Source organism: Mus pahari, chromosome 16 (assembly GCF_900095145.1).
Source record: "Mus pahari chromosome 16, PAHARI_EIJ_v1.1, whole genome shotgun sequence".
In the NCBI taxonomy this organism is placed as follows: domain Eukaryota; kingdom Metazoa; phylum Chordata; class Mammalia; order Rodentia; family Muridae; genus Mus; species Mus pahari.
The window spans coordinates 66,244,239-66,269,728 of NC_034605.1; the positions used below are offsets into that span (position 1 = coordinate 66,244,239).

A 25,490-nucleotide genomic window follows, 5' to 3' on the forward strand; every position below is an offset into this window, starting at 1 on the left:
CTTATCAAGGCTTTGGATTCATGTCTTCCTTAAGGAAGTAGGGAGCGCTTCCCTTTGTAATGAGTTTTTCTTCACACACAGAGTACCGCTCAGTATGTTCTGGCATCTTAATTCTAGTTATAGGACTAAAGTGGTTAAGAGCTTTTTCTTCTACATTGGCTTTATGTGAAATGCTGTTTGTAGTTATGCTACTGACCTAATTTTTAACTGGTAAGAAAATAATATTGTTACTGTTTTCAGAAAATTGAAGTTGTCTAGGATATTTTTTTACATTTGCTTGGTTGTTTAACCTTGTGATTCTTAATAGTTCTAGCAGTAAAATAAAAATTCTGTATATTATGAGCCAAATCTAATTTGTGCCATGGTGATAGTATCAAATACACTCCAATCTTAGGATACGTTATAAAAATAGATTTGAGCTGGGTGGTAGTGGCGCACGCCTTTAATCCCAGCACTTGGGAGGCAGAGGCAGGCGGATTTCTGAGTTTGAGGCCAGCCTGGTCTACAAAGTGAGTTCCAGGACAGCCAGGGCTACACAGAGAAACCCTGTCTCAAAAGAGAGAGAGAGAGAGAGAGAGAGAGAGAGAGAGAGAGAGAGAGAGAGAGAGAGAGAGAGAGAGAGAGAGAGAGAGAGAGAGAGAGAGAGAGAGAGAGAGAGAGAGAAAGAAATAGATTTGAAAATAAAGGCTGGTACTGGTGTGGAGGTTGAGAAAATTGATAATATGTGACTTGATATTTATCCAAAGTAAATATTATGTTGGAGTACTTTGTGAACCTCTGCTTTTTAAAATGTTGCATGCAGAGGTGTATGTATATGTACATGCATGTGTGTTCAATCTGTTAAGTAGGAATAATACAAACAAATACATGAAGAGAGAACTTTGCCTAAATATTTAGAACTTGGACTCTGACTCTCCCAGGTAAAGGTTTCCTGAGTTGAACAGCCCACTGAGACCAGTGTTAAGTGAAACCAGTGGTGTCAGACGGGCTTCACATGGTTGTTCTGAAATGCATGACACGTAAGAAACACTTAGTAATTGTTAGTGTTGAATACTAACATAATTAATGCACTGTATATTTAGTCACTGACTGTCATCTATGTTCTTCTGCTATTATGTACTTTTATATTCAAGACTGAACATCAAGGAGTAATTATATTCTGTAGACATGTTTTTAAAATTGTAGCATTGTTTTTAAAGACATTCCTGTATTCACTGAATGCATACATTTTTGCAATACTCTCCCATTGTAGTTATATAAATATTTATTTAAAAATACTTAAAAATAAGGAAATATTATTCCTTATTGTTCACATTTTTATGGCCTGATATAAATAAATTTGATTTTGACACTGGTTACATACATGTCTAGAAGAATTTTATTAATTTCTAGTGCTGCCAGAAGTAAGAGGGAAATTGTGTTCCTTATAACTTGGCAGCATTGTTTTGTTACAATATTTTGTACTTGAATTTGGACATACAATAGAAAATTATGCTTGCTTTTGCATTTTTTTTTTTTTTTTTAAGGAAAACACTCTGCACTCTGGGTCCTTTATTTCTTTTTGTACATCAGGCCATGAATTCATAGGGAATGGGCTCCAGCAGCTCTGGCTCTTTTCCGTTAGTCCTCACAAAGTGTGCTTCTCTGGGTGGCGCAGGCTGGCGCTTCAGCTGAACCCAGGTGCCCTTCTCTGGCTTCCTTCTTCTTCTGATCGTTCTCCTTCACCCGCTTCAGGAAGCTGTCTCTGCTCTTAGAGTGCTTGATGTGCTCAATCCGCACATTGATCCTCTTGGCCAGAATCTTGCCCTTAACTTGCTTGTTCACAATGATGCCCACGGCGTGCTGGGTGACATTGTAGACTCTTCCGGTTTTGCCATGGTAGCACTTATGGGGCATTCCTTTTTGAACAGTGCCCATTCCCTTGATGTCTACAATATCACCCTTCTTGTAGATTCGCATGTATGTGGCCAAAGGAACAACGCCATGTTTCCTAAAAGGCCTGGAGAACATGTACCGGGTGCCTCGCCGCTTTCCCTTTGTGTTCGTCATGTTGGCAAGTTACTGGAAGATGGCTGCCGCGGCCCGCTTTTGCATATATTTAATTATTTTCCTCACTAATTTTAGGAATATATAGCAAGATACTCAAAACAGGCAACTAACGTATTATGAAATTTTTGTCAGTTTTTTAGTATTCAGTAACATTTATAATTTATACAAAGTTCTAAATCTTTTGTTTTACCTTATTGTGATTTGTTTCCATGATAAACTGATAGAAATGTCTAAGGAGACCCATGATATACTGAGAATGTATAAGGAAATCACATTATTTGTTTTTCATGTAATTTTTTTTCCTTTTAAGAGAAAACAAGAACAAATGATAAGGTTTATTTAAAGGTAAGATAATAGTCTGCAGAGTATAAAGTAGGATGAGAAGGAAAGGTGTTTGTCATAAAGACATAAGCAGAGGTGGTGTAGGTGATAGCACTGTTACCCCCGCCAAATCCAGTGCCTGTTGTGATGATTTTTCTCACCACTACAGGAATCCTAATAATTGTCCTCTCCTTTGGGTACAGATGGTGTATTGTTCTTTGACAGACTTCCAGAAAGCTGTCTACCAAACAGTGTTAGAAACAGAAGACGTGGCTCTGATCCTCACATCCTCTCAGCCTTGTACCTGTGGCAGTGGCCAGAAGCGCAGAAAGTGTTGTTACAAGGCAAGCATTTCCATTCATCTCTACTGTTTGCTCTTGTGTCAGCGACACCACTTTTCTTCATTTCTTTAACTTCAGAAGTTAGGTTTTTAAAAAGTTATCAAGGGGCCAAGCCTGACAGCTTAGTTCTGATCCCACCTAGGGTGCATTAACAGGTTCTGTGATCCCACCACTCCCTCACAAGATCTGAGTGTGAATGGAGAAGAATCTTGGGAGCTTATGGTTCAGTAAGAGAACCTGCTTTTAAACAGGTAGAAGGCAGGAACTAGCTCTTGAAAGTTACCCCCTGGGACTGGAGAGATGGCTCAGCAGTTAAGACCTCTTACTGCTCTTCAGTTCCTGAGTTCAATTCCCAGCAACACATGGTGGCTCATAACCATCTGTAATAGTATCTGATGCTCTGTTCTGGTGTGCCTGATGACAGAGACATGTACTCACATACATAAAATAAATAAATAAACCTTTTTTTTTTTTTAAAGTTACCTTCTGGCCTTCAGATGCATGCCATGGCACATACATGCCTGCATCCCATACATACACATTTGTAAATACAACTTATCAGTAATGCTTTACAGTGCTTAATAACCACATACAAAATACAATATTCAAATAGCTATAAAACGTAATTTAGAAACTAAACTTCAAATTGGTATCTTCTTACTTCATATTAGTAAGTAGTCTACTTTCATCTTAATTTTTTTTTTCCTTTGCACAAATTTCCCACCACTGCTTGTAAGAATGATTCACTGCTTGCTGGGAAGATGTGACTCCTAGCCATAGTGTCCATTTAATAGAGATTTGGGTTAATAGAACAAAATGTTTTTGGGAGAAAAAGTCACTTATTTTTCTATCTGCTCTTTATATTTCTTGCTCTTTTTTTTTTAAACCTTTTCTGTCACATATCTGATTATTACAGGGACCCTATATATGTATCCAGATTGCTTTTTATTCCACCTAAGTGGTTTTGCTGTTTTCAGTCATTTCCATTCCCAGTTAGTTTTGTTATCAGATTATGGGGCCACAACCTGTTCCACAAGTCAGATCTGGCTACTCATCAGTAATACAATTTAAAAAGCAAAATTAAAGATGGAAAGCAGAAAAAGGAGATTTGTTTAGCTCAGCTATGTTGGGAAGAGGGACAAAGGTCCAGCTGATTCCTCAAGCCCATCTTCAGGGTCCAGAGTGAGATCAAGTTTAAATAGAGGGCAGAGGATGTACACATGTAAGCAGTGTCAGTCACAGTGAGGTCCCGCCCACCACTGATTCATCAGTGCCTGGGCTTCAGTCTGTGATGTGATTGGACAAGTTAGAACTGTGTGAGATTCCTGGGGAAATTCCCATTTTCTTGTACTCCATTGTTTCAATAGTCTGATAGATTGAGAGACAGGTATTTCTTTAGAATATGTTCATTTCTTCCAGGCTGTAACAACATAAGGAGAGAGTAACGTGTTCTTTAGAGCACTGTGATGTACCTAGTGTTGTTCCTAGTACCCCCTTAATGGCAACTTTTCTGTCACTGTCCCATCCAGAATGGAGACTTCCCTTTTATTAAATAATCACCACTACATTATAGTCACTACATCACCAAGAGTGATTCCATGTCAGCAATTCATGGATATCCTTCTAAGTACTTGGCCTTTACTGTCTTAGATAATTAGACAGTGAGTACTAAGTGATGCATTTTATAATTGGTCATATAGCTGTGTTATTAATGCTTTTCTTGTTTGTGTTTTCTGACCATTCTGTTACAGACCAACTCACGGGGTGACACAGTGAGAACCTTGTGCCTTAGTTACCTGACTGTGCTTCAGAAAGTAGCTAACCATGTTGCACTGCTGCAGGCTGCTAGCACCTCCAAACATCAGGTTTGACTTTACATGTCTTTGTGGTAGTATTAATATAAAACAGATACTATACAGTATTGTTGACACAAAAATCATAGTTCTCGTCTAAAAGAGAGTAAGAGATATTTTATCCTGGAGCCATTTTAGTGGCCAGAGCCTGGGAACAGGGATTTAGATTACACCAGATCCCTATTTTCACATGGAAGTGGTTTTATGAAGTTTTTAGTTTACTGAAGAAAGTCAGAAATAGAGAAGTTTTTAAAATATATTGGTGGGTACATCAGAGAGATGGGTACAACAAGATGGAGGAAGCTTTTCTATGGGTCCAGGATCCTGTCTGATAACATTCTTAGCTTTTGGGTTGGTAGAAACTATATTTCAAAGGATTATTCTGTTAGTCACAGGACATTAGTTCTGACACAGAGGTGGGCAAGGAATGGCTGTTAGCAATGTGGGGCTAAAACTCCACCCAACATAAGGTAATTAACATCTGAACCTGTAATATTCCAATCTCTCCATAATAGTTCAGATCTAATCAGTCAGTCTCTTCAGACACAGCTTCTTTCCAGAGGCATCTGACTTGCTTATTTTAAAATTTAGTAGTTGGATTACATAACCTTGTGCATGTGCAAGGTGCTGAATTCAATATTCAACATCAGTACTAATAATTTTTTTAAGTAAAACTTATGTATCGAGAAACATGTGCACTTATATTTTTAATCAGGCAGAAAAAGCTTGAGTTTAAAGTAATAACTGTTTTATGTGTCTAATAGTGTTTATGTTTTGATGTAATTATTGTATTTAATTGTATTTGTTTAATCTGTTTTCTAAACTGTCAAAATCCAAGTTGAGTCTTAAATAGCATAGGCTTTGGTAACTGCCATTGTATCTTACCCTAGAGCGCAGCGTTAGTGACAAGGCCGCATCTTCATTTAACTGTACTTTCTTGTGATATAGCTGCTGTGTTTAATTTTGAAACCTATTAAGAGTCTGATACAGTAGTTTTGGATAGTGTTACTTATTCTCTGTCTCCTTATTTTTGAAATCTTGAGGAAGTAATGATATAGTATCTGTATTCATAATATCAAGAATTAATCGAAACTGTACATGTTTAATGTATAGCTTTAGGATTTTCTGAATTGTTACTTTCACTTAAAGAAGGTAGATTACATTTCTGCTTCTCACAAATAGAAAATTTTTATAAAGTTTTATTTTTTGTAGGTTTAAATATGTATTGAAATTTCTTCTTTCTTAAGGAAACAATTATCAAGAGGATATGTGATCAGGTATTTTCCAGATTCCCAGATTTTGTGCAGAAAAGCAAAGATGCAGCCTTTGAAACACTTTCTGACCCTAAATATAGTGGGAAAATGAAGGTATGTATTCTTCATTCAGTGTGCATACATACAGATAGATCAGAGCACACAGTGGGTTCTCAGTGGCAGTTGCGTCAAGCATGCATCAAGCTTGTCCTTACTAATCTATTGGACTGAAGAACATTTAAAATGTATGTTGTTATCACAGAGGCAAGGCCTAGATTGAATCTTCTGCCTTAAATTTTTGTTTGCTGACCTAAATAGTAAAACTGCAAGGTAACAACATGTGTTCTGCACATTGGAACTGACCTGTGGTCATGTTGTTCTTGGTACTACATTAGTGAAGGAAGGGTGTGGAAAGCAAGCCCAGGTTCTGTAGCCCTGACCTAGGTCTCTGGACACTATCTGCCATAGTAGTAGCCTCTGGCCTCCTACAAGAAGTTTGTCTAATCCCTCAGTAGCTATCAAGAATCCTCATTTATGGGTTCACAGTTCCCAATCTTAAACTATAATTATGAAAAAGGTAAGATGTTTTATTTTTTTGGCAAAGGGAATAAAAAGGAAGTAATTCAAGTTAGTCGATTAATGTTTTATCTAGAAATACTTTTAGCAGTTACTCTAGATAAGCTTAATGTGGTTTAGTTACTTAAAAACCTAGATATTTAGTGAAACAAGACAGGTGGAAGTAGTAAAAAGGATTGAGTTAAAAATTATTTATAAAAATCAATTAGTTTGTATTCATGAGAATATCATGATTTATTCCAAGTAATTAAAATATAATACTCTGCTTTTTATGAAATTTCAACATATAAAATCCAGATTAATTTAGAGTTATATTTTTAGAAATTATACTCTATAGTTAAGATAATTAGATTTTATTTTTATTCTGACTTTGTTGGAAGCTAGGTAGATATCTTGGTTTCTATGGAGAACAGCTGATTTGCAATTTCTAATTGGTTGTCAGTCAAACAGATCTTGACAGTAATAGCTGGGGATATGTATTGTAGGACTATTTTTACAACATTTGATTAACATCATTATCTGTGATTTCTACTGATTTAGTGATATACAGCCTACATAGGCTTATTATAGGCTTATTGCCTATGAGGTTAAGATCCTTAAGTCCTTGACTTGTGTATCTTTTGTGAATTTTGATTTGTAAAGCTCTGGTCCTGCTTATCTTGTAGCTCAACCTGCAACTGCAGAGGCTCTGGGCACATAATGCCTGTTTTAGCTGTCATCGCCTTAGAACTATAGTAATGACTTGGCTTGATGCCAATGACATACTTACCTGTCAATGGAATAATCACTAGTTGCACCCACTTAGTTGAGAGTGTATTTTATCCATTAGGTGATATGTCAAAAATTTATGATTATTTATTAAATTTATGATTATTCATTTAGCAAGGGTTTTTTTTCTTTAACTTAGCCTAATGAAGACCTGCAATCAGAGAAAAATTTCCTTATTAGTTATTTTTGCTTTCAGTTTTAAATACCCCAAATTACAACAGATCTGAAGCTATAGCCAATGACAAGAGTAGATTTCTGTTCAGCCTATTGCTGGTTTAATACATTAGCATCTTCTAAGGGGATAAAAAGACAAGCACAAACCAGAATATCTTCTCAAAATAATGAAGAATACCAGTATCCAAACTATATAGAGTATTCTTAAAACTCAGTAGTAGAAAGTAGATAATCTGGCTTAAAAATGGAGAAAGGATCTGAACAGATAACTTACTACAAAAAGAGGTGCAGATGGCAAGTAAGTGCAAGAGAAAATGCTGCCCACTGTTATACCTGCAAAACTAAAATAGGAAACACTGCATGCCTGTTAAGGTAGTGCAGTCCAGACAACTGGCAGCACTGGGTGCTGCGGGCCTTCTTTCAGCACAGGTTAAACTGCAGAGTGAGTTGGTCCCTCTGAAGAGTAGTGTGGTGACTTTTGTCAAAGCTTTTGCTTTCAGTAATGTCAGTTACATTGTTTTTAAAATGTGTTTGATATTTAAAATACCAAAATGAAATATTTTTACCATGTTATCCATTAGTCACCTTCTTTGTTATTTATCTAAGAGATAAATTTCATGAATATTACTAAACTTATGCCCACATAAGAGCCCCACATAAATTTATTCATAATTTTCAAAATGTGGAAGCAGTCAAGATGTCCTTCAAAAGGCAAATGGATAAACTGTGGTACAAAAATGGAATAGTTTTTAACAATAAAAATTGAGTAAGATGTAGTGGTGCATGCTTTTAATCCCCTCACTCTGGAGGCAGAAGCAGGTGTATCTCATTCAGTTAAAAAGCTGCATGGTCTACATAGCAAGTTACAGGCCAGTCACAGCTATACAGTGAGACCTTCTTTCAAAAGAATAAAAATAGTAGAGTACTTTGAGAACTCTTAAGTGTATATGGCTAAATTAAAGAAGCTAGCCTGGAAAGATACATGCTCTGTTGCTATATGATTCCATCTGTGACCCTCTGGAAAAGGAAAAACTACAGAGACAGATCAGGGGTTCTGGGAGAAGATAAAACATCGGATGCTGGGTAAAAAAACATCATGGACTTTTAAACAGTAACACTATTTTTTATGATGTTGTAATGTGAAAATGTCAAGATACATTCATCAGAATCGGAGCTGTAAACCAAATGACTGAACTCTAATACAAGCTGGACAATAACATAAGCTGTTAATAAAAGGTCAGTGTTCTTAATGAGTTGTATACATACCTCATAAATAATAATGATAATCATATTTTTAGTAACATTAGCTTTATATAAACATTTATAGGAGGCATATGGGGATATATAGTTCAGCAGTAGAGTGTTTATTTGGCATGCACAAGGCCATGGATTGATCCTCAGTATTGCAAAAAGAGAGATGAGGTGTGGTATGTGGGAAATTTCTACACTTATACTCAGTACTGAAAACCTAAAAAAAAATTTGATGTCTATCAATTAAAAGCAGTAGTCTTATATAATATAAAATTAAAATGCATGTCTTGCATAAAATCAGTTATTTCATTTAAAAATAAAACTAAATGTAAATAAAAGCTTATATGTTGTCCAGATATTAAAATATTTCCCCAGCCTATGACAGTTTTACTCACCATCTGAGTAGATTTTTAAAAAATTTCCAAAGCACCTTTTTTCCAAAGAGTGAGGTTAAGACTCAAATTTTGAAAGAAGTCCTTACTAGATAAACTATTAAGAGATTGTTGTATTAAGTATATTTTTGTTTATATCTTTATTATCAAAGAAATTGTTTCCTTCAAAACATTGTTTCTGTACCAAGTTCAGTAAAACTTGGTACAGAAAATTCCCTTCCCCTCTGTGGATTGCCTTTTCTTGGTGCTCTGTCTTGCCAGTGTGGGAATGCTTCTGCTTCTGCTTCTGCTGTGCCTGCGTCTTTGGACTGTTGCTTCCTCTCTGAAAAACTGTGTATGAGGGCAGATTATTAGCACTTTGAGGTCAAAATCATATCTAGAAGTCAGGGCTGACTGTAAATAAACAGTGAAAAGAGATGTGTGTCTAAGGGGTGAGCATCAGGTCTCTCAGAACCTGCAGAGAAGCAACTGCAGGCATTGCATATCATCTGTCTAGAACACCATTAACTTGCTAAAAGGTAAGTTTTGCTAATTTAGTCTTAAGATACTGTGGAATAAAAGTGTATTCTGAAAATTAAATTAATCCATCATCTGAAATGCTTCTTTTTAGTAAAACCAGATGAAATGAAACAGGTTTTGGGAACTTTACCACCTTACTGACAACAGGATGATAAATAGTATTTGGTATGATAAATAGTGTACTTGTTAATTTTGAATATATACAGGGAGTTAGCTGAGATGACTGTGGTTAGTGTTGTATAGAACATTGTCAGGAAATCTTCATGTGTAATTTTGTAGTTGGCACTGGCCTACCGATACCCTGTGTTCCTTCCCAGGTCCTCCAGCAGCTTTTGAATCATTTCAGGAAACAGAGAGATAAGGTTCTTCTCTTCTCCTTTTCCACCAAGGTGAGTCCTATCCACGGTATTCTTGCTTGGTTGACCTGGGTCCCTAGGCACTAAGCACAAGGAAGTAGCTGATTGCTGTCTATTTTCCTCATCCACACAGCATATTGTGGTGAGGGAACAACCTTTCCAGCACATTTAGTTATATGTAAAACTAGACAGGGTTGGCCCCATCCTATGAAACTCAAAGGTAAAGCTGTATTTTCTGCTGATGTTCTTTTGAGATATTTAGGATTTTTAGAGTTTAGAAAATGACAAAAAAATGGTTTAAATAAATTATTTGACCAATGATTTTCTTTTTATTTGGTTTCAGTTTGTTGTTTTTAAAGAAATACTTGCTAAAAAGAAAAGATGGCTTGTTTTAGAATAACAGAAAGAAATACATGGGTTAAAAGGGAGGAAAAGTATTTTTTGAACTGGAAATAGATCCTAGGCCTGGCACACATTAGGGAATCAGTCTCCCACAGAGTGACACCCAGGACTCCATATCTATTGCTTATTAAGTAGAAGAAAGAAACAGTGAGTCCAGTGGTCAGTGCTCACTAGTCAACACTCAGTGATTGGACAGAACCTGTGACCAGAAACTTAGCTACCCTGCCTTTCTTCCCTGCAGCTGCTGGATGTGCTGCAGCAGTACTGTATGGCCTCAGGCCTTGATTACCGGCGACTTGATGGAAGCACAAAGTCCGAGGAAAGGCTCAAGATTGTGAAGGAGTTTAACAGTTCACAAGATGTGAACATTTGTCTTGTCTCCACAATGTAAGAAAAAATAAATAAATAAAATGTGATAGATTGATTTCATCTGGTTGTTTTCTAAACTATTTTGAGATTAATTTTCAATAAATAGGCTTATGTTGGGTTGTTTTTATTTGATTTTAAAGAAGCAGTTAAAACACTGACAGTTATATACAGAATAACAATCTTTTATTTCCTTATCATTCTGGAATTCCCCTTGTAAAGACAGGATTAAAAGATAAGAATAAAAGCAGCAATGTTGACTCCTGGAGTTCCTGGGTAGTGTTTCCTGTCTGTATCTGCTAACTACTGTCTTTACTTTGTTGGGGCTATTACTATTTTTAAGTTTTGCAGTGCGAACTAGATTAGTAGTAACGAGGTTGCTTTAAAAATTTGGAAAACAGCACAAGGGAAGGCCTGGGTCAAGTAATGGGAGTGGGTGGGTAGGGGAGCAGGGGCGGGGGGGGGGGGGGATAGGGAACTTCCGGGATAGCATTTGAAATGTAAATAAAGAAAATTTAAAAAAAAAATTGGAAAACAAAATCTGGCACTTGCATTGTGATTTTCTGAACATTGTTTAATGTTGGGTGAAATAGATCTAAGCTAAATTACCTGTATGTTACCTTTCAGCTAGTTCAATGGATATATTCAAACCACAGCCAAACAGCTCCATGTTCTAATTCTTGTCCATTGTCTTAGATTTGCACAGTTGAGTTTAGTTTATATCTCAGTCATCAGCCTTTGGCCCCATTTTTCCCTCTGTCGGCTTTACCCCTTTGCATTTTCTCTTCTGTTGAGCCCACTGTATTCTCAAGATTTTTTTGCTACCAGCCTTTGATCTCATTTTTGACTAAGCTAATTATTCTCTAGGCCCAGTGACACTGTCATTTTCAGCCTTCTTTACCACTTCATTGCAGTGGATCCTTTACCCGTATCCCATGTCATCTTCATTCTTAATTTATTCCATTGTGGTCTTGGAAAGTTTTCTCAAGTAGCTTTGTAAGTCAGAGTGTGCAGAAAGTAACTATCTGTACCCCTGAAAATAGAAAATGGCATTTATTTGCCTGCCCTTTTTAATTTTGGCAATCTAGATTGGAAATAATTTCCTTTCAGGCCTTTGAAGGCCTTTCAGCATTGCTGTTTAGTACTTAGTGTTGTTAAATACCACTCTGATTCTTTGTCCTCTTTGGGTCTCATAAGAATTTTTCTCCCTCTGCAATCTACTGAAACTGAACAGTGATTTTGAACCCTACCTTGGGTGATGGTCGTTTGTTGTGCCATAGCCTTAAAGCATGTCGTCTCCATTTGGTGGAGATGCTTTTTTATGCTTATTTTAAACAGCTTCCTTTCCTTCCACTTTTTGTATGGTTACTTTGGGATTCGAACCAGATAATTCTCACTTGATCTTTTTTATGGGGGATTACTCCCATTATCTTCCACTTTCTTTGGTTGTTGTTTTGTTTTAGACCTGTGGTTCTCAACCTTCCCAATGCTATAACCTGTTGATAAAGTTTCTCATGTTATGGTGAACCTCAACCATAATATTATTCTTTGTTACTTCATAACTGTGATTTTGCTGTTACTATGAATCGTAATATAAATATTTGATACACAGGCTGGCTATCTGACATGCAATGTCCTCTGGGGTCACAAGCTACAGGTTGAAAACCACTGTTTTAGGTGATGCATGCATCACAGCTGGCCTTGAGCCTGCTGTCCTCTTACTTTCTCTGTTTTGCAGTAAATCTTCATGTTTTATTCTTTAAGTCAGATATTTCACATTTTGTACTCCTTGTTCTGTAGTCTGTGAAAATGTCATTTTCCAATCTTGTAGATTATTTTATTTGAAACAGTCACATTTTTACCCAAAATTTTTTGTGCTTTCTAATCTTATTTTTTTCTGGATTGTCTTTCTTCCCTAGAATATTAGCATCTTAACTAATTTCTATAAATGCTCTTGAAACATGTTTAAAAATAATTCATCTGTCATTTTTCTTGGAATTCTTTTCTTGAGAATTTCATAGATGTGTACTATATTTACATTATCTCTCCCACTTGAGATTACAGTTTTTGTTGTTGTTATAAATTAAAATCATTGAGTTTATAAGTGATTTTTAGGAAAGTATCTTTATGATATTTCCTTTCTACTCATTAGGTTTTTTGGATGCACTGTTAAAGCAGATACTTAATTTGACCTATTATCACACTAAATACATAATAATAAAATACAATTTGTTAAAGATATTTTTTTCTAACATTAAATGTAGTTAAAATTGATGTGTTCACTTGGTACAAGAGTAGAGTATGGAAGACATTCTTAGACCCAGAAAGTATGCATGGTCATGAGATTTCTGTCTAAAAAACTAGTCCTTAGCCTAAAGTGAACAATTGTATTACATTGCTTTTAAATAAGTCCTTGTAATTAGCCATGTGACTTACAAGTAGGCTTTAAATTGTATTATATCAGAATCATCTCATCAGAGATCTAGATTAAAGATTTTTCTTTGTTTCTAAAAGTCTTTGCCTCTGCTTTTACCAGCCAGGTGTCATTTGTACTTTCAGTTCCTTAGAAGATTGGGCTTTGGGGATAGCATTTGAAATGTAAATGAAGAAAATATCTAATAAAAAATGCTTAAAATAAAAAGGAGAAGAAGGAGGAGGAAGAGGAGGAGGAAGAAGAAAGAAGAAAGAAAGAAGGAAGAAGAAGAAGAAGAAGAAGAAGAAGAAGAAGAAGAAGAAGAAGAAAGAAAGAAAGAAAGAAAGAAAGAAAGAAAGAAAGAAAGAAAGAAAGAAAAGAAAAGAAAAGAAAAGAAAAGAAAAGAAAAGAAAAGAAAAGAAGAAGAAAGAAAAGAAGAAGATTGTTCCCTAATTAGCAGAGAACTTGTTTGAGCTCACTGGGGTGTCTGAGATGAGTCCATGCCTGGTTTCTCCATCAAGAGCCTACCTGGAACAGTTGGAAGATTATTAAACAGATGCTCCTATAACTTCTACTTTCTGGGCATCTGAATCTCTCCCATGTTCATTCTGATTTTTCCATACTGGGATTTTATTGTTGTCTTCTTTTTCAAAACTTTTTCCCTGTCTCACCTTTCTGCCTTTGGTTTAGGTCTCTCTGCAATCTTTTTTGCTATCAACTCTGGAAAGTGATTCTAAGAAGAAAGAACTCAATTTCTCTTGAGCACTAAAATTTAAGAGTATGCTTCAGTTTGAATACAGACTCGGCCTATTTAAGATCATTTGTCCCTACCTGGAAAATGTTTGGTTCTTAAACTTACCTTGAGGAAAGCCAGGCCAGTTGATGCACACCCTTAATCCCAGCAGTTGGAAGGCAGACACAGGCTGATCTGGTCTACATAGTGAGTGTCAGGACAGCAGAGCTACACAGTAAGATCCTGTGTCTGAGAAAAAAAATACCAAATGTATCTTGAGGATTAATGATATGAAAATATCTAGCAAGACTCCTGTGAAGAGGATGCATAGTCAATGTGAATTTCTTTCCATTTGGTGCATGTATTATGGAAGAGGATTATTACCAACTTTTGTCTTTAGATGATGAGCATCGGTGTGCCAATGGCCAGCGTGTAGAATGACATTAGTGACAGAGTAGGAAACTGGTAAGCAAAAGAGAGTTAGGAAAAGAAAAGAAAAGAAAAAAGAAAAGAAAAGGAAAGGAAAGAAAAAGAAGAGCTGTTTTCCTCAGATTGAGTTTTGCTGTTCCTTTCATTTAATGTCACACATCAAAATTAGCCACACCCAAAGTCTATAAAATTTAGTGAACTGCTAGACAGAATAGGCATTCGGAGCAGAAGCTGTGGAGCTTTACATTAAATTTTACACTTCATTGTTGAACATATTTTATGCATTTACCCACCATCAAAACCCAAATATCCATGACAGGCTTAGAACTAGAAGAATAATTATCTTTATATCATCTCTCATGACTCCTGTCCATCACCTCACTCGTCCCTCCTCATCTCCATATCTTTAGCCTTTCTTGTTCTCCTTTTATCATGTTTTATATTTGTTTGCATATATTATTGGCTGGATTCCATGTATGAGAGAAAGAATATGTGGGGTTTTTTTTTCCTTCCTGCAATTATGTGATCTTCCTTAGTAGTCTAAGCACATTTTCATGTAAATCTCTAAATTTCATTTTGCTTTAGCACTGAATAGTATTCTGCTTATGTATGTATATATATATATATATATATATGTATGTATATGTATACATATATAAAATAACATTTATTTTAAATTGTATACAATTTTATCACTATTGTAAATTAACTGTTAAAAAGTGAATGCAAAACTAAAACATCCACAACTTAAAAAGGCCATAACCATTGTTACTCATGTGAGTATAATGCACATACACATCAGTCCTGGTACTCATGTGACTGTAGTGTAAGCACATCACTCCTGATACTCATGTGAGAGTAATGCAAGCACATCAGTCCTGGCACTTGTGTGAGTGTGATGCACACACATGACATGTGAGTGTAATACACTCACATCACTCCTGGTACTCGTGTGAGTGTAATGCACCTCAGTCCTGGTATTTGTGTGAGCATAATGCACACAAACATCAGTCCTGGCACTCATGTGAGTGTATTGCACACACATCAGTCCTGGCACTCATGTGAGTGTATTGCACACACATCACTCCTGGTACTTGTGTGAATGTAATGGACACTCATCAGTTCTGGCACTCGTGAGTGAATTGCACACAACCCACTCCTGGTACTTGTGTGAGTGTAATGCACACTCATTAGTCCTGGATTGAGTTCTAAATTTATGTGGAACTAGTGGATTAGGTTTATTGGACAAACATTTCTATGACTTCTATTTGTTTCAGAAGATACTAAAATTATTTTAATTGTATTTGATAATCTTATAGAAATGGTATTTGAGATTATAAAAATTATAAAAACTAGCATATTAACCTATGTATATGGATTCAAATGGTCAGTTTGTTTAGGGGTTTTCCTGAATTGTAGAAAAAGAATATGCCATAGATATATAAGGACATTTCTGTTTGAATCATCAACTCTTATATAAAGATGGCAATGTAGTAGTTTATTGATAGCAAAAATGGGTATTGTTGAGTTATAGCACAGTGGTTTGTTCTATTGTGAGTGGTTGGTTTGTTTGAGACAGGGTCTTACCATATAGCCTAAACTGACCTGGAACTTTGACTCCTGCTTCTGCCTGGGTGCTGAGATTACATGTGTACCACCATCCCTCACAACAGTTTATGCTGTTTTCTTTCCAGGGCTGGTGGACTAGGTCTCAATTTTGTTGGTGCCAACGTTGTTATATTATTTGATCCAACTTGGAATCCAGCCAATGATCTTCAAGCTGTTGACAGGTATAACACTGACAAAATGTAAATGACCTGTGAATTCTTGTAATCTAAAACTCAGCCTTGAACTTTATACATTGCTTATAGGACAAGTTAGAAAAGATGGGTGCTGATGAGAATTTATATTAAAAATGACCCTTAGCTTCTTAGTAGCCATTTGTTTCTGATCTCCGAGTCCAACTAATGTGACGTACAACCATAATGACAAATAAAGTAGAACAGTTTGTTACTAGTGATTCAGAAATTTTGAGACACTCCTGAGAGAGACTCACCAGAGAAAAGCCAAAGTCAGAGTCTGCAGAGCAGAACAGAAACTGCCATTGACCGTTATTGGCATGAAGTGACAACTTGTGGGAAACTAAGAGTACTGTGAGATTCATGTAGTTTCCTTTCTACACTCCATGCTTACACAAGGTTGTCTGGGATAGGTTCCTTAACAGTCTCATTAGTTAAATAGTAAACTGAGACTAGAGAAGTTCCTGGTGTGTTAGACTCAGTGGAGCCAATCAAGTAATCCTAGAGTTCCATAGAAAACAATACAGGAAGTAATTGAATAAACCTATGTCCTGCATTGGAATCCAGACCATCTTTCTAGGACAACCCACGTATGTTTTGATTTTAATTACAAAAGAGAAAGTAAGAATTATGAGACATTTTCACAAAAAATTAGCAGAATAAAAGAGTCATGAGGAAAAGCAGGCATTAAAGGGACTAAAATGAGGAAAAAATATAATATGATATGATATAACATGGAAAAGTATATATAGTTAGCAGAACTGTTCTCAGAAATTGAAGCCTTTGCTAAGATAAAACTCATTAGCAAGTCTGAATAATAAAGTAGAGATAAGGATGCATATGTGAAATGAGGTGAAATCAAACTGATACAGAATATGAATAAAGAGAAAGGAAAGAAAGATTACCCTGCCCACCCCCAAAAACCCATCATTTGTTTGTTCAGAAATAAAAATAGCAGACTGAAGAAAGAGGAGAGAATTAACAATATTTCTTAAGAACATGGTTAAATTTGAAGAGCTGCCAAATGTTCAGTAAAAATAATGGCCAATTATTTGGGAAGATGGAATGTTTATCTTTGCTATATTTCCAATTCTGAAAATGAAGAGGACTAAAATGCCCCAGAGTGAGAAATAAGAGGATTTATAAAAACAAATCCCCCCCCCCAAAAATCAAGTTAGCAATAAATGGGAATCAGACTCATTTCTACAGGTCAGGCTTCTCTTCTGTGGCTACAGTTAGGACCTCATGAGAAAGAAAACTACTTTGACTTGTGATTGTGATCAGTGACTGACACATTAGTATGTGAGGCAAGATTAAAAGCAATCTGACGCCTGAGAACTCAGGAATATACTTTGGTGGCCTGAGCCCAGTGCTCAGAGAAGGTCAGATGAAGGGTCTAATGTGTATAGTCAGGGATAAAAATTGTTGACAGTGTGGCTAGAAGCTTCCTGCAAATTAATTATAAAGGAAAAATTCTCCCAAACAGTGAAGGATGATATAAAAATATCAATAGTTAAGAACTGGAGTCCAACATAATTATAGTGAAGCATCAGGATTGTGTTAGAAGAAACTATTAGAAGCTTTCTTTCCTTTCAGGAAACAATATCCTAATCAAGTCTCAAAATTTGTAACAATGCTATTTTTAAATGCTAGAAAAAAATAGCATTTTTTTGTAAAAATGAGGCACAGTGGTCACTTGGTCAACCTTTGAATACACAGTGACAAGTTCTACCCTCTATATGTTCTGCTTCTACAAATGAAGTGAGACTCTTCAGCAGTGATTTTCTACATGTGGGTTTTTCACAGTTTGCCTAAGATCATGGAAAAAAACATATTTATGTTATGATTCATAAGAGTAGCAAAATTATGAAGTAGCAACAAAAATAAATTTTTGATTGGGGGCACCACAATATGAGGAATTGTATTAAAGGGTTACAGTGTTAGGAAGGTTAAGAGCCACTGCTCTGTGGTTTCATTATTTTATTTCATAAGTGTGTGTATATCTCTGTGAGTGTATGCACATGTGAGTGTGCATGTGCATTTGAATAGGTTAGAACTCTGTAAGAAGGAGAAGCAGAATGGTGATAAAATGGAAAAGTTAATTTCGGACATACACTTTTTTTTTAAATAGCTAAATAAATCTTCGATATTTCTATTTGAAAATGTACAGAAATTGCACAGCCACACGGAGTCTTCAAACACCAACAACTTCTCTGTACATTATTACATGGTTAAAAGTCTCGGCTGGAGGGAAGGGCTCCAACTGATCCGACCTTTGCATTTTTTCTTTTTCACATACTTACAAAAGGGGGAGCTGGGCACAGTGGGGGAGATGGGTAGCCTTGTGGCTGAGTATATAGAAAAGAGGGACTGGTTCCCTGGACAGTCTGGCTCCCAGACATACAGGTATGAGGGACGGACATACACTTATTATGAAACGTATAAAATAAGAAAGAAGTAGAAAACTAAAAATAAAATTTATGAAATATAAGGGGCCAGAGAAAATGGCTTTGTGGTTAAGGGTATGTTCTGCTATTGCAGGAGACCCAGATTCTCTTCCCAGAACCCATATTGGGAAGCTCACAACCTCCAATGTATTTGGCCTCTTAGGGCATTGCACTTCTGTGCACAGATTCATACACAGAAACATATACATATATACATGATTTAAAAATATGTAAGATACTACTAGACAGATTGTAATTAACTTAATAAAGAATAGCAATATTAGTATTAAGTAAATTCTTAATAGAATTTAACAGAAACATTGCGAAGCAAAGAAGGTATGATGCATCAGAATGGTGTAATAGTTACTTCAGCTCCAAGCCCAGAGTCATATGATAAGAAGTAAGAAGAAAGAGAGCAGAGAAAAAAGGAGAACAGAGAAAAAAATGCAGTGGCAAGAACAGGGAAGAGTCCAGAGAAGAGAAGAAAACCTACAAAAGGAAGTTGGAGAGAGGAGAACAATCTGGAGAAGAGGAGAGAAGAGGAGAGGAGAGGAGAGGAGAGGAGAGGAGAGGAGAGGAGAGGAGAGTGGACGTTGTACATCGTGGTGCGGAGCCTAGTGCGCACCACGATGTACAACGTCCACAAGCAGCAAAGATTGGGAGAAATAGCTGTTTTTTCAAATGACAGATTTTCAACAGAAGGCCTTTTTATCTTTCATCTAGAGACATGTGATTTCTACTATAATGTATGATCTTTTTATTTTATTTCCCAAGTTGTTGGCATGGCAGGACTCTGCACTTGCTAGCAAGTGCTCTGCCACTAAGCTGCATCCCAACCCCTATGGTTGTTTTTATATACTGTGCAAGCATTTGGAAGTATTGGGAGTATTTTATGTTGTTCTGAAATTATAACAGGAAAGTATGGTCTTTTCAGAGTAACAACAAATCAGTCTCACAAACTGTCCTTAAAGATAGACAGCATACATACAAGACAAACATTAAAATAAACATCTAAAAATTGGAAGAATACACAGAGAAAGAACTAAAGAATACTAGAAAAATACTCGTGGCAAAATGAGAGTATCAACAAAAATAAAATTTGTGAGAACAAAAGTACAAATATTCTGGATCTGCCATTCAGTTCTGGAATTTAAAAATGCACAGATTTAGCATTGACTTAAACAGAAAGAAGAAAGGGAATCTGTAAACTTCAACTTATCAAGCCTGAAAAGAAATCTTTTAAAAGAAGGAAAAATAAATTTCTCTAAAAAGTCATATTTTCCTATATTGGTTCTTTCTTCTCACCAAATAGACCGCTTTGTTATGGAGTTTTCAGCAAAAGAAAAAAAAAAGCAGACATAATTATTGAAAAGCTTCCTCAGTTTGAAGGAAAATACAAGAAAGAAAAAATTCCATGCTGAGATAATTCCAAAGAGATCTACAAGACTTTTTCAGGCTGTCAGCAGATAAAAACAAAGAGAAAGTCCTGAAGTGGCAGGATTAAGCTGCATATTGTGTGGAACTGATCTCTAAAAGGCTTAGTTACAATTAGCTCAGCATAAACCTAGCAGATCAGAGAGCTGTGTGCTAATATATTTAAAGTAATAATATATATACATATATACATATATACACATACATATATGTATATATATCACTGAGATAATTTCAATACATATTATATATACTTATATAATTACTAAATATATTAGTATCCAATATATTACTACTTTGAATATATATTTAATAATATACAATATATAATAATTAACATATGTATCAACATGTCAACTGGAAACAAAGAGAAAAACACATAAATTTAGAATTTACTATTGAACAGGACAGTCATTCACAAATAAAGGAGAACTTAGGTCATTCTCACACAAACAAAAGCTGAACAAATCTTTGACCACTAGTGCTTCCTCCAAAATTCTTCTGAAGGGAAAACTTAAGTTGAAATGTAAAGACTGCAGACAGTAACTCAAATCCTTATGAAAATAGAATTCATCAGTATAGGCAAATACAAACATCAGTAGAATTGTTACTTTTGTTTTCAACAGAAATCAAAAGGAAAATTCATAACATGAATCTATCTGTACATTTATAATATATAAATATACAATTTTTAACCTATATACATGTATATTTATTTTGTGTATATATGTAAAAAATAGAGGAAAGGATTCATAATGTGTCATTGAAAAAAATTAACTAAAAACACAAAGGAAAATCAGTATTGGAGGAAGTGTAACAACAGTTAATCAGAGATGGCTGAGCATAAAGGTGCCCATCTTTAATCTCAGCACCCACTAGGCTGAGGTAGGCATGTTTCTGTGCATTTGAGGCGAGCCTGGTCTACATAGTGAGTTCCAGAACATCTAGGGAGAGACCCTATCTCAAGAACCAAATAAACCAGCAAAAGCAAGACCTCCTTTGTTTTCTTGTTTAAATACAGACAGATTAAACTCCAAGATCAAAAGACATAGATCTAAGTAAGAACAGATTTAAAAGGAGTATCTGACTACGTGATATCTATAAAAGTCACAGTGTAGATTTAAGGATATATGTAAGTTGGAAGTGAAGGTATGGAAAAAGACATTCCACAAAGATATTAACAACAACAACAAAGAGAGGTATTGTATTAATAGAAGGCAAAATTGATTTTTAAGTCAAAACCTGCTATAAGAGTAAAAGAGGAACATTGTGTAATGATTTTTTTAAAAAGTCAGTGTACCAACAATTATAACAATTACAAACAAAAGTATACAAACACTGAAGCTCCAGACACTCCGAAGCCAACTGACAGAATAAAAGGGGAAACCGACAGCTCTGCAGCAGTAGCAGGAGACTGTCTTACCTCAGACTCAGTCCTGGACAGATGGTACAAGTCGCAGCAGATAGGAAGGACCAAGTAGCATCTTAGAGTCCATGGAGCAGATGCTCTCTTCCACAGAGCGAGCATCAGCAAACTGTGCTTTCCTCCAGCACACATGAAGTGCTCTCTAGAGTAGCATTCACATATTATCAGCAAAGAAGTCTTAATACACTTAAAAAATAAATTGTTCAGTATTTTATTTTTTATTGGAAGTAGACAGACACTAGAAGTCAGCAGCAGAAGGGAAAAACTCAAATGTTTACAAATACCTGTAAATAAACAACACACTCAAGACCCTTAACTGGTCAAAGAAGAAATAGCAGAGGGATTTTGAAATATCTTTGAAACATGAGCACATCACTCCAAAATTTATGGGATATAGTGAAAGTGGAAATAAGAGAGAAATGTATAACTATAAATCCTTAATAAGAAGGTTTTAGATCCATAATCATACTTCAAAGAGAAAAGAAAAAAATTAATTCCCAAGTTAGAAAAAAGGAAGAAAATAACATAGTTTAGAAGAGAAAAAAATAGTAAAATATTTTTAAGAAATATGAGATTGGGTCTTTGAAAATATTGAAATATTAACTCAGAGAAAAGAGGAAGGCTCAAACACAGAAATCATGAAAAAGAGCATTACTACCTAACTTACAGAAATTTGATGATCAGAGTACTGTGAACAGTTTATACCAACACATTGGATGGCCTAGGAGAAATGAACACTTTCCTAGAAACATACAACCTGGCAAGGCTGGCTAAGAAGTAGAAAACTATGATACATGTGTCTGTAAAGAGATGAACTCGCCGGGCGTGGTGGCGCACGCCTTTAATCCCAGCACTCGGGAGGCAGAGGCAGGCGAATTTCTGAGTTCGAGGCCAGCCTGGTCTATAGAGTGAGTTCCAGGACAGCCAGGGCTACACAGAGAATCCCTGTCCCAAAAAACCAAAAAAAAAAAAAAAAAAAAAAAGATGAACTCACCATCACAACCCATCAAAGAGAAGCCAAAAACCAGATGATGTTATTGAGAGTCCTACAAATAATCAACACTACTGCAAAATTTTCCAAAACGTTGATGATAATGAATCATTTCAGTTGTGTTTTGTGAGACCTGCATTTTGTAACCTAATCCCAATAATTCACTCTACAGGAGAATGACAGACCAGTATCCTTGTACATAGTAATGAGAGTTCAATAGTTAAGTGTTCAAGCAAAACTAAGAAGCGTGTTGAACATGATACAGAGAAGGATTAATTTTGGTGTGCAAAAGAATGGTTAAACACTAGACACAAATCACTGTGATGTACCACACTGACAAATGAGGAAAGAAAAGTGCTCAATTATCTCAGTTGATACAGAAAAGGTGTTTGACAAATTTAACCATCTCTCATGATTTAGAAAGCACATCAAATGAAGAATGGAAGAAAATTATCTTCATGTAAAAAACCATTTATAAAAAATTAAACTAATGCCATAGTCAATGGTAAAGAGCTGAATGTTTTATTCTAGATTATCAGCAACAGGAAAGTCTGCATTTTTCTGCCTTAAAAAAAAAAAAAAAAGATACATGCTATATGGTTTCACTATTCCACTGTATGGTTTCATACTGCATCCCACAGACAATGATCATATCAGTAGTGAAAGTAGCATAGTAGTGGGAGGGAAACACCGCAGTTTGTAAGGTGCTTAAGGCATGACTCTGATCCCTCAACCAGTATTAAAGAATAAACAAGCAAAACACAGCATGGGGCATTAGGGAGTTTGCCTGTAATCTCAGTACTGGGAACTTTGAAACAGGCAGATAGATGCCCTGGGGCTTGCTGGCTAGACAGCCCAGCCAAATTGGCACAACAGGCCAGTGAAAGACTGTCTCTGAAAAAGAATGATGTCTAGGGAATGCCAGCAGATGTTCTTACCGCCACACATATTCTTACATGTATACACACCAAGTAGTATGGTGGCTCCTAGGTACTGCTGGGCAGGGACGGGAACTGCTGTTTGGTCAGTAAAGCATTCAACTTGAAATAAGGAAAGTCTGTTTATCATATTTGTTCCAAAGCACTGAGTCTACTTTCTGTGTTTCAGCTGTAAACTCAAAATGATTAACTTTGGTGTTGTATGTATTTTATCATTTTGAAAATAAAATCAAAAGAGATGTGTTTTATTTTATTTAGAAATAAATACTAGTGAAATCACTGTGGATCACTTAGTTCTCACATTAGTTTATATTTTAATTTCTTCTTTTGATATTTTATTTGTATTTTAAGTGTATTAAGTATGTATGTATGTGTACTATGTGGATGTAGTGTCCACTGAGGCTAAAAGGGGACTTTGGATCAGCTGAACTATAGTTACAGATAGTTATAAGCCAGTTCACTGGGTACTAGGAGTCAAGCCCTCTGAAAGAGCAGCAACTACTTTTAATCACTGAGTCATCTCTTCGGCCTCTATTTTTAAATTAATTTCTGAGAAAAGACTGAAAGTGAATGAAAAGGATGGTATCACTTAGAAAACGAGCAAACAAAAAAGCAAAGAAGTTATAGAAGAAATTACTATTATTAACATGACAAAAATTAAATCATTAATTGAGAAGAATACAATACAGTTTTGAAAATAGCAATGCACAGAAGAGCCTCAGAGGCAGAAAGGGGGCTGGTGTGCTAGCACACACCTTTACTCTCAGCACTCTGGAGGTAGAGGCCACTCTGGTCTATGTAGTAACATAGTTCCAGAACAGCCAGAACTACATAAGGTAACCCTGTCCTTTTTTACTGATTTATTTTTTTAAGGCAGAAAGACTTACTAACTAATAATAATATTTTCTTTCAGTATTGAACCTTTTACATAAAACTGTGCAGATGCGTTTAGAAGAAGGACAGGGGACAATAATTGCACTTATGTTTATTATGAGCCAGGTACTCCATGGCCTCCATGAATTCTCTCATTTAACTTGATGCTAGTGCCTGTCCTGTCTTTGCAGGAAGCTGAGGCAAAGTGACCTTAGTTGGCTATTTACAAAGGTTCATAGAATGGCAGTTTCAGGTTCTGATTCCATGTAGTCAAGTCAAAATCCAGAGCGAAACAGAAACCACTGTCCTTCCCTCCCTTTCTCTCCCTCTTTCTCTTTGTTTCTTCCTTTTTTCCTTTCTTTGGTCTTGGAACATTTGGTGTGACTTTGTACTTTCTAATTGTGTATTTGTTTTTATGTATATGGGTGTGGTATGAGTACTTGTTCTTCAGGAGTGACACCTTGTTTCTTGAGATAGAATCTATCACTGACCTGAATCGTGCCAAAGCGGCTAGGCTTGCTGCCCAGCCAGCCCCAGGGATCCTACTGTCTCCACACACTTACTACCACACCTGGTTTTTATGTAGGGACCAGGATCAAACTCAGGTCATCATGTTGCATGGCAAATACTTTACTGGTGTTTAGGGATGTGACTTCATTCATAGCATCCAATAAAGCCTGTTTGAGAAGTCATAGGGAACAGACCCATAGGTAACCACTGTGGGCAGTCAGCATAGAGTAGTAACTAGTGTCATGCTCTGTAACACAGCCTGGGGTATTAGGCAGCTGAGTGGTTCACTTAGACCCAGGAGACGGGTATCAGCTCTTAACCCTGCATGTCATAGACTTTTCCAATTAATTATTTTTAACAAGATTGATTTTGAGTTCAGTGTTTGGGAGGGTACTTTTTTAATGTTTTTATTTTTAGCTCACTTTATTAAGATATAATTGGCATATATATGGTAAACTTGACTTACGTTATGTTTACAGTTGGTAAGTTTTGATGACTATGTGAAACCATAGCCACAGTTAAGATAATGGATGCATCCCCTTCTGCCACAGGTTTCCTTACACATTTTGTAGTCTGTTTCAGTTGACTTAGTGTTTTTAATTTTCAGAGCGTATAGGATTGGACAATGTAGAGACGTTAAAGTGCTTAGGCTAATATCCTTGGGGACAGTGGAGGAGATCATGTACTTACGACAGGTCTACAAGCAGGTAAGAACATCTCTCATTCTATGTAAGAAGTTACATCTGTCTATTTTTTAGAAGTAGGAACAAATATATAAAGAAGTTATAAATTTTACCCTAGTATGGAATTTACTAAGATTATCAAATATACTCTTTTTTTGTTAGATATTCTTTTTATTTTTTTATTTTTTTTTTT

General features: G+C 35.9%; 1 protein-coding gene and 1 pseudogene across 3 annotated transcripts in view; one reads left to right on the forward strand and one right to left on the reverse strand.

The window, feature by feature from the left end:
* Ercc6l2 (ERCC excision repair 6 like 2) overlaps positions 1 to 25,490 on the forward strand; it is an 85,302-nt gene that overhangs the window by 25,499 nt on the left and 34,313 nt on the right. Inside the window, exons 7-13 of one of the 2 annotated variants that reach the window (XM_021215539.2) lie at positions 2,574 to 2,714; positions 4,463 to 4,576; positions 5,812 to 5,931; positions 9,815 to 9,886; positions 10,497 to 10,642; positions 15,891 to 15,986; positions 25,222 to 25,321. In XM_021215539.2, the coding sequence (XP_021071198.1) occupies positions 2,574 to 2,714; positions 4,463 to 4,576; positions 5,812 to 5,931; positions 9,815 to 9,886; positions 10,497 to 10,642; positions 15,891 to 15,986; positions 25,222 to 25,321 (789 nt within the window). Of the gene's footprint in view, positions 1 to 2,573; positions 2,715 to 4,462; positions 4,577 to 5,811; positions 5,932 to 9,814; positions 9,887 to 10,496; positions 10,647 to 15,890; positions 15,987 to 25,221; positions 25,322 to 25,490 lie in introns of those variants that run through there. The other variant, XM_029547483.1, reaches the window with a different exon arrangement.
* LOC110333810 lies at positions 1,569 to 2,077 on the reverse strand (annotated as a pseudogene). Its single transcript, XR_002381105.1, has one exon. The product of XR_002381105.1 is annotated as a 60S ribosomal protein L21 pseudogene (transcript).